The 15,693-nt window shown below is 40.4% G+C and overlaps 1 protein-coding gene across 1 annotated transcript in view; it reads left to right on the forward strand.

Annotated features, from left to right (window-relative positions):
* The window catches only part of PAH (phenylalanine hydroxylase), a 733,016-nt gene that overhangs the window by 332,672 nt on the left and 384,651 nt on the right, over window positions 1-15,693 (forward strand). Inside the window, exon 3 of the mRNA XM_044087738.1 lies at window positions 13,093-13,279. Within this exon, the coding sequence (XP_043943673.1) occupies window positions 13,093-13,279 (187 nt within the window). The remainder of the gene's footprint in view (window positions 1-13,092; window positions 13,280-15,693) is intronic.

Below are 15,693 nucleotides of genomic sequence, written 5' to 3' on the forward strand. Positions count from 1 at the left end.
TGGTTCTCCCTTCGCACCACAGACCGGACACCGTGGAGGGTGAGTGGACGAACCCCTCCGGCCACACTTGCAGAGGGGGGACGGGCCCCATCCCCTGCAGCGCTTCCACCCGAAGGTGGCACAGGGCCACCGGAGGGTCCGGCCTGGGCACTAGTGCCAGGTGCAGTCACCAGCTGAGGTGGGAGAGATGGGTCCGCTGGGACCTGCCTTCCCAAGCGTTCTAGGTTTGTGAGTAGTTATGTTAGTTTGGGTTAGTGGCATTGTATTCCATTCAGATTAGTTGTAACAGCATGCATTGGTATTCCCATCAAACAAACACCCAGATATTAACACCATTGAACAAGGGGCATATCAATATCACATGCATTATTTGAACAGAAATACACAGTCAAACAACATGCAGGGTTGATTAATGGCAACAGGCCATCAGATTTGCAGGTATGAACAGGGCACATGCACGAACAGACATGCATATATTTTGAAACGGACAAATGTCCATGATTAATGAAATGTTCACATACCATTATTTAGTGGGTGTTGTTATATGGAATTATAGGGTTGGGCGGAGATAGAAAGTGATGACACATTCATATGTTACACATTGATTTACATTTATAATAGGTACACAATTAAGTTGAGGCTGATGTTTCAAAATAAATTTTATTTGACTGTCAAGCTACACCTGTTACAAATACATCACTATCCTACTTATTTTGAATTTGATCAGATACATCATCCTGCTACACTTTGATGACAGGACAGGGGACAACTATGGCTGTTTAGTCTGTCAGATAATCATTCATTCTATCTGTAAATTGTTTACTGTGATCACCATATACAGCATTTGGCTAGACATTCCAGATTCTGACACACTGAAATCAGTTTGGTATATTAAGTTGTACTTCCCACATGCATTTAGTTCTGTAGAAACACACTGGGGCTAATATATTCCGGGGTTATTACTACTTTATTTATTCATACATGACCCTTTCTGTCAGTCTCACACTTCCTGCAAATTCACAGTTCAGGTTGCTACTTCTAGGCTTTGTTCACATGTTAGACTAGTGGTGATTCAAACACTTTCCAACAGCCTCACTTCTGTCATGATTCAGCATTTCAACAGGGCATATATCTCACATGTGACTACCTCAGATTCTGAAGCTGTACTCTTGAGACTACTGCAGGTTACACTATATTTAATTAATGGTGGGACATCTGTATTACAGCACTGTTTAATTCTATCAATTATATTTCCAGTTACACTTGCATACTGATGAACTTGTTGCAGCCATACCTGCAGACTTTCAAATCTTGCTTGCACATTATATTACTTTTAATCAATACACTGCAGTGTTCTGATACATGCTACAGTATAATATTTATTTACAAGTACTGGGTGGGGTTACTAACCTGCACGGTGGCGCATCCGCACCAGCCTACGGGCATGCATCTCACGATTCATAGAGCGGACACCTGCAGCTGTAATACAAAAGAAGTAATATTGGACTACACATCTCCATGGTATCAGCTAGTTGAAATCCTTACATACATAAGTAAAATGTAACTTACTCAGTAGTGGGGCGTTGGGCATATCCCGGGCCTCCTGGATCCATTCGGACAACTGGTCTTTCTTGCGTCGTTTCAAGTCCGCATGGTGGTGACGGACCTGCTCACCAGTGCGTGGAATGCCAGTAGCACTGGTCAGATCACGAGCCAACTGGTCCCATGCCTCTGCCCTATATGCTCCCCATGAGACCTGGCCCTGCATGAGTTGGGCCTCGTGATGATGGACAAGGAGCCAGACCATGTATCTGGACTCCTCAACGCCCCAACGCTGTGCTCAAAAGCAACGTCCCTCACCTACTCCACTCATTCTGACTGCAGCTCTGATCTACAATCGTTGCTGCTGTGTATTCCCGCCTATGGGGCTTATATATGCCGATTTTCTCTGATTGGCCGTTTTGGAATTGTATCTACTTCACTGAAAATGCTTTATCATGCTCCATTCTGGATTTTATCCCATATATATGCTATTTCTGCATTTCTAGGTATTGCTGTCATGGCTTAGTGGTTTAGTACCTTGACTCTAGTGCATGGTATCCTGGGTTCGAATCTGGCAACTGCTTTTTGATTTTCCTGACAGAAATGAGTTGAGACCTGTCAATCAAACATGCCAAAAGCACTTTTAAGCACTTAAAACCAGGTCTGCGCTCGTTTGCTGAGCTAACGCATGCGCACTGGCAGTTAGCTTGTGGGGCGCCCGGCAAACGGTGTGCGCTGGGATAAACCTTAATTGGCTAGTGACACACATGTTCAGCTCAGCACAGCTAGTTGCAAACAGTTTCACTCTGTTAAACCGATGCCTAGCAACAGGCACGCAGTTTGCAGCTTTTTAAACACTACTCAGCTACGGGCACTCCGTCTCACAGTAGCTTAGCTATCAGTACATTTCTGACTATTTTTGTTATTGTGTTACTTCAGAATATATGCTCCATTTCATTCCATTTTACAAAAGGGAATACATTTACATGTGTACAATACTGTCAGGGGGCTTTTTAGTGCTTATTTACAAAAAAAAAAAAAAGGTTGTTGGGGGGGCTCGAACCCTGCCTGCCTACTCTTAGGCCGGCAACTCTACCGCAAAGCTATTACTTCTTGGCTTACTTTGCATATTTAGTTCTTATATCCTTTTCCACTGATTGCTAACTGTGATTGCACTAGTAGCACACCCGCGCACACGGGCGCACACAGTAGCAAACATTTACGGGGTTTTAAAAAAAAAAAGGTTTTAATTTAATTTTATTACATCTCTTCACTTTATACAGTGATGGTCTATCGGGGCATGTGTTGTGTAGTGTGTTTATGCACATTTCCATGGCCTCTCTCGTGGCTGTTTACTTTCAGCCATTCTAGTCTTCAAGGGGCGTGTCCGCTTGCAGGGCTTAGCCTACTGACATGCCCCCTACTCTCTTACACGGACCGTGTAAGAGTTACTAGTGTGATTCAGCATGCCTCATGCACCTCATGCATATGCATGACATGCTGACATCACACAGTTTCACTGCAGCCTCCGTGTAAGAGTTATAACTCTTACACAGAGGCTTCCTGAATCTGGCCCATTATTTACATTTTCTAATCACTTTTTAAATATCATCTATGAAGCCTCTTCTTATGAGCCAACCATGGAAATTGCCTTGAGCAGCTCTGTCCAGCAATGTTGTTTTCATATGCTAGCTGTCAAATCACCTCTCCAGATACAATTAAACAAAACTTAAAGACACATAATAACAAGGGCCTCTAATCAGAGTATTCTGAAACTTTTGTTCAAAATATGAATAAGCTGTTATAAAGAGAGCCTGACATTTACTATAGTATGCATTTCATCCAAGTAAAAACAGTCTGCAAAAATTACTTCCCATACTTACAACAAACTGCCAACAAAGGCAGTGCAAAACTTTACCATGAACTGTGAGGTCATAAATGAACTAAAAACACATCATGGTCATTTTGAAATCACTCATCTAAGGCACTAGACAAGAGCAAATCATTATACACTATATATATATATATATATATATATTACCACAGCAAGACTACACCAATATATGTTGCTGAAATTCTGAATTGTTTTGCTTAATATTTAATTTTTTGTTATTTTTATTTCATCCTATTTTTGTCATATTTTATGACAATGGTGGCTGAGGAATTTGGTGAGGCTTAAGAGTAAAAACAAGTTTAGACTCCTGTTAATCATTTTGTAAGTCTTGCTGTTGTTTGCAGTGTTTAATGTTGTATTTATTTAATATTTCATCATTTAAGGTTTAATAGCTTTATAATAAGCTGAGTACTGGAGATGAGAAGGGATTAGTTGCTGCTGGTCAGGTAAACATTAACAGTAATTTCCAGCATGAATTTGGAGTTACCCAGCCAGTATTCAAGGTTTGATTTGTAGGTTTTCAGGGAAGTACTGTGCTTTATGTACATATATATAAATATTCCAAAGGTGAGGGATGTACTGAGTAAGAAATCCATCATGTTATCTTCTGCTAAACTGTGCCCCCATGCATCTTTTGCATGGTTAGTAACAATTACAATGGCGGTTTATGTCCTTGGATGAGGTATTAGTTGAACTGATTGATATATAAAGGTTAAATGGGTCAAAAAGTAAGGGGTCTTTCATACAATGATATGCTTGGCCAGGAGTGGCACAGAGGAACCTGTGAAAGACTGAGCAGAGGGAGAGATACAAGTTTGTTGAAAATGTATAGTTATCTTAAACTGGAAATATTTCTTGTTAGGATTCTGTGAAGCCTTTTAAGTTACACGGCACATTAGAGTGGTGCATCTCAATGGGGGCATTGTATTGAATAATTGTCCATGAGGGAGAAGAAAAGGAGTCCATGTATATCATGAACTGAGAAAAGATGGTACAGTGGATAAGCTGTGCATGGCAGAAGAATTTTTTTTCTGACCACAACTGAGACATGGTTGGCAAAACTGAGCTCATTACCAGCCTGGGTACCTGAGGCCTCTGATAATGGGGTCTGTTTTTAGAGAAACATCAGTGATACAATGAGAGAAAGCAATAATAGGCTTACCAAAAGTAGCAATGCAACACTTTAGCATTTAGTGTGAGACAATTAGTGTACTAGTTGTAGGCCTGATCTAGGCTTTGTTGGAGATATTTGGTTACAGGGGTTGAGTTGACCAGTGCATCCATTTTGTAGTTGTCCACAGATATAGTTATTCACAATACTTGAATGTCTGATTTTACCTCTGAGAAGTAAATGCCAACACAACAGGAACCAATACTTAACCATAAGCCAGTTAGCTATCCAACACACAATGTAAAAATTAAAATTAAAACCAGAGTTTGCTTATAATGCCCACATCAAAGGCTTTAGCTAGTTCAATGTAGGCCATAGGGGTAGCCTGCCACCCACCCCACCCCCATACCCTCTAACTTTTGTGGCCTTGTCAAAAAAAAAAATCAACCAGGTTAAGTAGAAATATGACCCTTAACAAATTCCAATGTATTGAGGTCAAGGTTCTGCAGGTCTGAAGGTTATCTACATTGTCATTAACTAGTCCAGTGATAATGCATAATAATACTAATAAGACTGATAAGCCTAGAATTACCAGGAATTGTTGTGGGGCCACCCTTGTGGAGGGGGTTAACTGTCACTGTTATTCAAACTTTAGGTACACAATCAGTAGAAAGATGAAGATTAAACAAATTTAGGTGAGATCTGGCTATGTGTATTTAATAGTAGATAGACATAGACTGGAATATTGTCATGACCCCTGGAGCAAGTGTTTTTAACTTTGGAAAGAACAGAAGATATTTCATCAAGAATTTTAACATGAGGTACAATCAAGGGAACTATGGGGAGATGGGGTGTGTGGAAGATGAAAAGCTGGAGATAAATTTCTCAGCAAGGATTTTAGCTGTAGATTCTAGGTTGCAGTTGTATGCACTATTAGAGATAAGCTCTCTGCAGAACTGAGAGTTACTTCTGCATTTCCTAATATAGCTGAAGAAGGCTATAGGTTCATAGGTTCATAGGTTCATACTAGGCTATCTGCCCTAGGGCATTTATAAGCCTAGCCAGAGTGTGTGTGGCTTTCACCACCCCTTAGGATGAGAATACTATACCCATTAGTTTGCTGTGCCTCTGTCCAGCAGTGATACCGAGATGATTCCCGGGGTAAACCTACGATCTCCCATCCACTCGTCAAGATTTCTCTTGAACAGAGTCAGTGAGGGGCTCTGCCTCACATGGACTGGGATTCTGTTCCATAGTGTAGGGAGTCTCTGGGTGATGAATCTGTCCCTCCAGCACGTCCTATTTATATCCGTGTTGAGGTTTAAGTCTCTTGCTCTCGTGGCTCTGGTGGATTTGGATTTTTTGAGGTGGAGCATGTCCATTAATTCTGGGTTGGACATGGCCTTATATGTCAGGCACAGATCACCTCTGAGCAGACGGTATGCGACTGAATAGAGCTGGAGTTTCTTCAGTCGGGCATCGTATGACATATGTTTGAGCCCCTTTATCCTTTTGGTGAGGAACTTTTGGGGTCTTTCCAACTGCTGCAGGTGTCGGGTAAGGTACATTCGAATGGGGCGTTGTACTCAATCATTGGTCTGATAAGTGAAGAGTACAGGGGTACAATGACCTCTCCTGATCTGGATGTGAATCCCTTCATGATCAGGTGGGCAATGTAGAAGGTCTTCCTAACCACTTTGGCAATGTGAGTGTCAAAAGAGAGGTTACTGTCAACTTGGGTCCCCAGGTCCCTGATAACTTCTTCCGTGTTTAATGGATTACCACCTATGTGGTAATTAGGGGTTACCTTGTTTTTCCCAAAGGGTATGACTATACATTTTTTGGCATTTAGCTTAAGGCCATGGCTCTGGCACCAGTTATCCATTTCTATGAGACCTCTCTGGAGGATGTCTGTGTCTGATGGAGTGTCAATTATGGTGCCCAGTTTGCAGTCATCTGCAAATTTTGTCAGCCACAATCCCCCTATGTTTGCCTGCACTTCAGAAAAATAAATGCCGAACAAGAGGGGGCCCAGGACTGAGTCCTGTGGGACACCGCTCGTGACCGGCTTAGAGTCTGACATGGCACCAGCAACTCTAACCCTGTGTGTTCTGTCCATGAGCCAGTTTGCAACCCATCTTGTGACAAATGGGTTTACATCTAAGCTGGTGAGCTTTTCTATGATGCCCGAGTGGGGTATTGTGTCGAACGCTTTTGCTAGGTCAAGGTAGGCTGTGTGAACTGCCTTACCCTCATCAATAGCCTTAGTGATTGTTTCAAAAAAGTCGACCAAGTTCAAGAGGCAGGATCTGCCCTTGACAAAGCCAAATTGGGTAGGATCCAGTGTCTGTAGGTCCCCAATGTCTTTATTTATGAGTTCCATTATGATCCTCTCCATAGCTTTGCAGACAAGGCTCGTCAAACTTATGGGGCGGTAATTTCCAGGGTCCGTAGAAGCACCGCCTTTGTGGAGTGGGACTACAGTTGCCGTACGCCATTCTTTGGGTACGTATCCTGTAGTAAGGCTAAGATTAAACAGCAGCCTTATGTGTGGGTTTAGTTCCTCATTGAGTTCGTGTAGCACACAGCCGGGGACACCGTCCAGTCCCATTGATGCTGTGTTTTTTGCTTTAGAGAGAGCAGCTCTCACCTGGGCATCTGAGATGTTTGGGAGGCTAGACTCTGGTGGGATAGATATTTCTCCTTTTGGGGGGGAGGGAGGGGAGAAATTTGCACTGAACCTGTCTGCCAGTATGTTGGCAATGTCTGTGGGTTCAGTGATTTTTTTATCATTTTGGACTAATTCTGAGCATATCTGGGAGTTTCCACCCAGGTTTCTAACATAGCTAAAGAAGGCTTTATGATTGTCTTTTGTGTCATTAGCGATTTTTCTCTCAAAGTTGGCCTTGGATGATTTTATGAGTGATCGTAGTTTTTTGCTAGTATTGATCAGAGATGCCTTCCCTTTTAGGGATTTTGCTCTGTCATGTAGTAGCTTTCTCCTCTTATTGTAGAGTTTGCTTATGGCTGGGGTCCACCAGACCGGGCGCCTGCATTTGGTGGAAAGAGTCTTGATTTTATTAGGGATTGCTTGATCCATACATTCCTGGAGGTGCTCGTAGAAGGCATTTGTAAGGGTTTCAGCAGCGTGGGTTGTGGTTTCCACTGGCTCGGGGACCTTGAAGGATACCACTCCAGTCTTAAGAAGTGTGAAGTTTGCTTTTGAGAAGTTCTTCACTGTGGTCTTTTTTGCTGGGGGTGGGGGCGGGATGTGGATCTCCAGTGAGATTAATTTATGGTCTGATCTCACCAATGAGGGATATACTTCCGGTGTGGAGCATTTTGTCCCCATGTTTGTGATGATCAGGTCTAGTATATTTTCTCCTCTTGTGGGAATGGTGACTAGTTGTTCCATAGCATTTGAGTTTATGAGCTCAAGGAACCTTTGGGCTAGGGTGTTGGGGCTTGAGTAATGTTCCCAGTCTATGTTTGGGTAGTTGAAGTCACCCAATATGATGGTGTTTGGAGAGACATTCATACTCTCCAGTGTCTTCAGGAAGGCTGTGTGGGTTTCCTGAGTTTGAGAAGGTGGTCTGTAGCATGTTACAAACTGTAGGGTAGTTTTACCTATGGTTAATTGCACCTGGATGGTCTCGGATGCTTCGTGCGTTGCCACTAACCTGGAGGTGTGGGTATCCTTTATGAATATGGATACTCCCCCTCCTTTTGTGGTTCGGTCCGGATTTTGGGGCCGGAACGCATGATATGAGGTATAACCTGATAGTGCTGGGGTGCTATCAGGAGCCTTGAACCAGGTTTCAGTCACAGCACAGACATCGATGTTCTCCATACTGAGGAGGGCTTTGAGGGCGTGCATCTTGAGGTTTAGACTTCTGGCATTGAACAGTATTACCCTTAGTTTTTCTCCATTTTTGTTTTCTAGGGTGGTAGGTTTATCATTTGAGCCTTGCCTAAAAAAGGCACTATGGGGGTGGCAAGAGCCTTTGCCAATATCCGGAAGCCCAGGGTGACAGGTGCAAGCCGTCCCTTGCAGCGTGGCTTGTCAAGCATGTCATCCCAGGCAGACAGACATTGGATCCCCTTAGAATGACACCAGTAATTAAGCCAATTATTAAAGCTGATCATTTTGTCTCTGTATTGTGGCATCATTCTTGGTGAGGGTAGGATACTGCTCAGGGTCAGGGTCATACCAGCCTGGGCTACATAATCTGAGAGCTCCTCTATGTCTCTTTTCATGTAGTCCAGGGAGGTACGTCTCAGGTCGTTCACACCGGCATGGACAATGACTGAGTCATACTTGTACTTGCTGTGGAGTGACCTGAGTGCTTGTGTTATGTGGCGGATTCTAGCGCCTGACAGGCAGCTTACTGTGATCATTTCCTTGTTCAGTCTGGTGAGTGGGACGTCAGTGTGTCTGACTATGGAGTCACCTATAACAAGTGTGTCTGGCATTGTGTTTGGCCTTAAGGGCTGTGACTGTTTTGCACACTGACTTTGAGAACTATGTGTTGCATGTCTTATGTCTTGAGGTGGCAGTTGCTTGGGTGTCTGCTTTGGAGGCCTCTGTAGTTTTGGTAGATTTTTGATCAGTGCCTCCGTGTATGTTTTTGTGTGTTTATGTGTTTGTTTTGCAGTTGTGATAGTTCTATGTAAAACTGGGTTTGTGGTGTGCGTGGTTTCCTTCTCCTCCTGTCTGGTCTTGCCAGTCCTGAGTTGAGAGAGCTTAGCCTCCAGTTTGGCTATATAGTTGCATCTCTCACATGTATTTGTGTTTTGTGGGAGAAGGAGTGGGTTGTCTGTGTACATGAGGCAATTGTAACATTGCCTCAAGATGCCCAGATTCACCAGCTGAACAGGAGAGGACGCTAGCAACTGACCCTTCGACATGCTAGAAAAAGTGAAAAAGTTTGCTGTGTAACTGAGTCAGAAGGGACCGATAGGGAAATGGGTACTCAAGGGGATTCTAGGCTAATGTAGTACTTTGTTTAGTATACAAGTACTTTACCTATATAAAAATGCTTTAGGAGCAAGTGCTGAGCTTTTGAGATAGAGAATAGACTGTTTAGATTGCAAGTAGAGAAGTTCTAAGGGAAAAATTGAAGAGCAGACTTTACGGAGCCAGAAATAGTTTAACCTTGTTTAACCGGCGCTGCCCGATGGTGCTCTATGGACAACTCCGCGCTAAATCACGCAAAAGCGCGCTAAAGCGGGCCTTATAGCAGGGGGCTGAAAGGAGCCAGGAATTGACCCAAAACGGCCAATAGACTACAAGTTTCTGGCTGGAACCACTGCTCTAGGGACAAATAGGCTGCTCAGTGCTCCCCACTCCCACTGGTGAACAAAGAAGCTTCCCTTTATCCAAATAAGGATATGGAATAGCACAGGAACCAAGCCAAAGCCCAGAGATCAGCAAACTCTGAAGACTGGATTATTCTAGTTCAGTAAGGCGGGAAAACAAGATTTTTTTTTTTTTTTGCAGAAAACAGGAAAAACAGACAGTAAATGCTTTTAAGCGGCTAGCGCACTTGAGTGTGTTAGCCTACAGGTAAAATTAAGCAACAAATAACTTTTTTTAAAAGTGCAAAACAGTTAATCAACACAAAAACAGTTTAAATAGAATGCAGAGCTGTATAAACAGGTGAAAATGCAGTCGCTAAGCAGTAAATAATCAAAAAGCCAGAAAAAAATACTTAAATCAGGAAAAAGTCACTCTTTTGCTCCCTGCTGCTTGTAGAACTCTGCAGGACACCACGAGGAGCTGTGCTGAGTTGAATACAAGTGAAAAAGCGCGCTAAAGCGGGCTTTATTACAGGGGGCTGAAAAGAGCTAGGAACTGACCCAAAATGGCCAATAGACTACAAGTTTCTGGCTGGAACCACTCCTCTAGGGACAAACAGGCCGCTCAGTGCTCCCCACTCCCACTGGTGAACAAACACGCTTCCTTTTATCCAAATAAGGATATGGAATAGCACAGGAACCAAGACAAGGCCCAGAGATCAGCAAACTCTGAAGACTGGACTATTCTAGTTCAGTAAGACGGGAAAACAAGATTTTTTTTTTTTTTTGCAGAAAACAGAGGCAAAACAGACAGTAAATGCTATAAATGCTTTTAAGCGGCTAGCGCACTTGAATGTGTTAGCCTACAGGTAAAATTAAGCAACAACTAACTTTTTAAAAGTGCAAAACAGTTAATCAACACAAAAACAGTTTAAATAGAATGCAGAGCTGTATAAACAGGCTAAAATGCAGTCGCTAAGCAGTAAATAATCAAAAAGCCAGAAAAAAATACTTAAATCAGTTATAGCAAATACAGTTATAACAAATGCTCTGAAATATACTGTATATTTCCAAAATGTTTGAGAAGGACAGTCAGAACACAATAAGGTTCAGGCGAAAGAGAAAAAAAAAAAAAGTTTTGTTTTACTTTTTGAAAGGGAAAAAGGAGGAACAGAAGGCCTTATCAAATGTTTTCTCTGTATTAAGCAGAATGAGCTAATGACACTAGACTGGGAGGTGTGTCACAGTAGGGGCGGGCAACTGCAAAGCCACCAAGTATAAGAGCAAGACACCAACAAGGAGGGAGGGTGGGACAAAATAGCCTACAAGACAGCAAGCACTACAGAGACAAATGAAAGTTTTTAAACAGATAAGGATTTGTGAAGATACTGAATAGACAAAGTGCTTTATATATATTAAATTGTAAAACAGTAATCTGTAAAAATAATCAAAAAAATCAAGATACTTATATTTTGTAGCTCAGTTGCAGTCAACAGCTTCTCTAGTCTGCACTGTACTTATCATTCATACTACAAACAATTCTAAGCTCTTTGCTAACTCTGATTGTATACCTATGGGTCTTGTTTAATAACTTTTAACTTATTTTATAGCATTTGAGGGGAGATTTTTTACAGTCATGCAATTTTGCTTTTTTTTGTATAGACCTGATTTAAATGGGTGCTCCACTGCATAGAAATATTTTTGAACTTGTTACTGTTATTATGGTAAGTAGAAATGGCTTCTTTTGTACATCTGTTCATAAGGAGGCAGAACTCTGATGAGTATGCCAAAGCAAGAACAGCATCATGGAACTTGGTTTATTACGACATGATGTCAATAAGTAGCAGTAAGCCAGCTTTAGAATAATCAAAGAAAAAAGGCATTTTATGGTGGGATGGCTTGTAATATAAGGATGAAGGTAACAGTTAATCAGGTAATTAATCAGATTTTACCAGGGAGTTAAAGACAAGCGGAGAAGAAAAAGAGAAGGAGGAGCAGATTCTAAGGAGAAAGTCAAGGAGGTCAACACTCCCAGTGGAGACCGCGATCATTTGCATATTGTTAGGGTATATTAATTAGTGTTGCTACTTACGGTTAGGGTAAAGGGCTAAAGATGAACAAGTTAACATTTTTAGATGATTTTTCACTGATTATTATTCTTTAATTATGTGTCACTGCAGTCTGTGCTCTTGGTGAGACCTGAAATTGAATTCAGTAAAGGATTAATTTCTTTGTTGTCTTCTCCTTTTGTTTTGGAAAATTAGGGTTAGTACTAAATTAAAAGATATTAGGTGTTGGACATATCAGTAATTATGAGGTAGGGGATATCAACAAATTGTTATAGAAAACAAAGCAAAATTAAACTAAATTTTTCTTTACAGATGCAATTAGTTTTTAGAAAGAATTCCTAAAAATATGTATCAGTTTAGATATCTGAGTGATTGTTTGGATCCCCTTAGAATACAGTATACCTGCATAATTAACCCTAACCTGGTTATTCCACTTTCAAGGTTTGATTTAAGCAGCAGGTTAGGATTACACTCACACTACCTTGCAATGGCTAATTTTGTCCTAAGGGGATAGCTAACCTTGTTCTTAACTATTCTGATTTCAGGGTCAAGGCTAGCCTGGTCAATTATATTACACTTTATTTAAATTCTGATCTCCGTTTGTGCTTTCTCTATGTGCCTGATATATCCCTAAGAATGTCAGATAACTTTAACTCCATCCCTATCTGTAGCCCAGGCCATTAACATTTAGGTTAGAGTTACATGTATGAATGGCTTCAAGTAATGGCTATAATAAGGGCTACAAAATGCATAGGATGGCTTCCTGGATTTTGTAGCTGGGGAAGGAGAAGATGACATTTCTATGTTTTTATTGAGATTCACTGTGAACTGCTGGATACATTTAGCCTTGAGTTTTTCTGTTTTTTTGAGGATGGTTTAATAGCTTGAGATCCTCTGTAGAAATGTATTTAATTCTGTGCTACCGTCCAGTTTGGCCACTATGACAGATGTGATGATCTCTGGCTTTGTCAAGCTGATTGTCTTTTTCAACTTCTTGGGGGGGGGGTCATGTGACCCTACATTTTGACTACATATTAACTACTATAATATAAAATATAAAAACATTCTGGCTAGTAATGTGTTTGATTCTGGTAGCTGATGTTTTCCATACTGTATTTCATTTATATTTATAAGTATGCACTGTAGTTATTTTTGTCTCTTGGGAATTATTTTCATAGGAAAAAAAAGTAAACTTGACTCATATTGAATCTCGACCATCTCGCCTTAACAAAGATGAATATGAGTTCTTTATTAATATGGACAGCAACTGTGACAATGCTTTGGATGAAGTTATTGAATTACTGAAAAAACAAACTGTTGGGCATCTGCATGAGCTTTCTCGTGACAAGAGCAAAAGGGACACAGGTAAAAAAAATCATATATAGTAAAGCAGCTCTGTATGCAACTGTGCATTTTGTGAATATATGCATGTTTCTGTGTGTGTGTGTGTATGTATGTGTGTGTGTGTGTGTGTGTGTGTGTGTGTGTGTGTGTGTGTGTGTGTGTGTGTGTGTGTGTGTGTCTGTGTAAAAAATGGTCAGTCAGTCCCAGATTCTGTACCAACAACACAAGTGCCTGTTCTTTGGTCCATACTGACTATAGCCAGGAAATTATTAGAAAGAATTGAAAAAGTAAAAATATCCTTTGCTTTACTGAATTTGTTTGTTTAGCTAACACTGTATGTAACAAAGAATTTTGCAAACTGTTTATTTGAGAACATCAGTATTTGTCATGGCAAAATCTTAGTAATTTATTGGAAAAGTATTAATGGTTTTGTTGAATATAAACTCTTATTATGGACCGTGTATACACTTATTGAATTGTTATGTTTTGTTAAATGTGAAAATTTTGTTTTCAATTTTTTTAATGTAATAAAAAAATAAAAAAAAATAAATAGAAAATGGCTAGTCAAGTGGCACAACAAAGCAATGTTTATGAGTACTGCTGTACAAAAGGCTTTAGTAAATTATGCATTTTGTTAACAAATAGCACTCCCACAAAACAAAAATCTTATTGAATGACAAAATATCAGTAACATATTTCAGTATATGTCAACTTTCACTTGTGTGCTCTGGACATATTTCTCTTGACTGTAACAATATTTCTAATGAAATGTAGTTAATATGAGCTTTCTGATGGCTGAAAATCAGTATGCTTTCCAGAACAGTAATGCTTAATGCAAATGTATCACCTAGAAAAGGGAGTGATGCACATAACAAAACAATGCCTTTCCCAGATACAGGTAATTACACAAATTATGAAATAGGGAAATAATTGATATTGTACAGTAAAACATTTGTTTATATTAGCCATGCATTCAGAAGTACTTCACACATGAAAAAAAGGTTAATCTAATCGTATACATTTACTGCTACCCACCTCTCTGTTGAATGACGACACTACAAAACGTAAAATAAACAGAGCTTTTATTTAATGTTGAAGTCATCTTTTAAAATTAAAAAAATACAATCTATGCTATCGTTTTCAAATTGTTATATTTCAGTTGCAAAATTGTAGTCTTTCACTGTGTACTTCAGAATTTAACTATCAGAAATCTATTTTTACTGCCACATTAGTTCCCTAACTTGATCCCCTTGTCACAATGGTATACCTTTTGGCATAAACCAGATTAGAATACCCTGTTTTTGTAAGATTTTAAGAGGCTAAACACGTAAAGAAAGGGATACTGTAGACAAGCTTTTGGCCTGCCTACAAGAGATGGGCTATGAGTATTACTTCAATGTTTGTTGCTAGGGATACTTTTAGAAAGCTCTGGCATTGGCTGTGGGCTGCGCTAGCGTGAGGAAGTGTTTGATTGACCATGACTTGATTTAATCAGAGCCTGGATATATACTCTACATAACTCAAACTGGAGGGTGCTGTACCAGGGTTCTGCCTGGCCACAAGCCCCCTTTGTACTAAGGTCACAAGCATATGGATCAAATTATTCCTGGTGCTATTCTACAGGCTCTTTAAATTACTGTGAAAAGCATCCATACCAAAAGGTAAACATTTCAAGAAAGACCCAACAGAGCTAAAGTCTGATTAATTTAAGACTCCTCTGGTGGAAGCCCATTGGATGCGTGCCAATGACCTCTTAAGGACATGCAGAAAAAAGACTGAACCTGAAGAAGAGTAAATCTCGAACTTTATTCTTCGCCTTTAAACGTCTTTTTCGGAGGGGGCAAGCAACACAGTTTTATATCTACCAACTCCAAGATCAACATACCTCAAAGAAAAGAGAATATTGCTAGAAATGGCTAACTCAGACATGTAAGTTTATATTTACATCCATTTAGTCTCCATGTTTTAGACTCAGTCTAACAGGTCCTGACATTTCAAATGGTTATCCGTGAATATCTATGACTTCTTTCTTTCACTTTTTATGCCTTTGCTAGCAAATTCAGACCAATAAAGACAAACCCTGCTAGCTGTAGAAATGCGATGTTTTACCCCATTTTCTGATCTTTTCAGTACAGCATAATTAGATTGTTTAGCTGTATTTTATAAACACAGAACTTAAAACAAACCTGATATCGATAACATTAGGGTGACTGCCAAATATCTGAAATAACATTCAAAGCAAAGAGTAAAATAGTCATACAGACAAATTACTTAGCAAAAATTCCAAGAACGACCCAGTAAAGCTGAAGTCTTCACTGTGTAATACCTTAAACCTCATCTAGTGGAGACCCATGGGATATATGAAAATGACCCTTTAAAACTATACCAGTGCTTCAGCTACATGGCTTCTGACTGCCCATGACTTTCCAGCATAA

Source organism: Protopterus annectens, chromosome 11.part0, assembly GCF_019279795.1.
Source record: "Protopterus annectens isolate FY-2018-M chromosome 11.part0, PAN1.0, whole genome shotgun sequence".
In the NCBI taxonomy this organism is placed as follows: Eukaryota; Metazoa; Chordata; order Ceratodontiformes; family Protopteridae; genus Protopterus; species Protopterus annectens.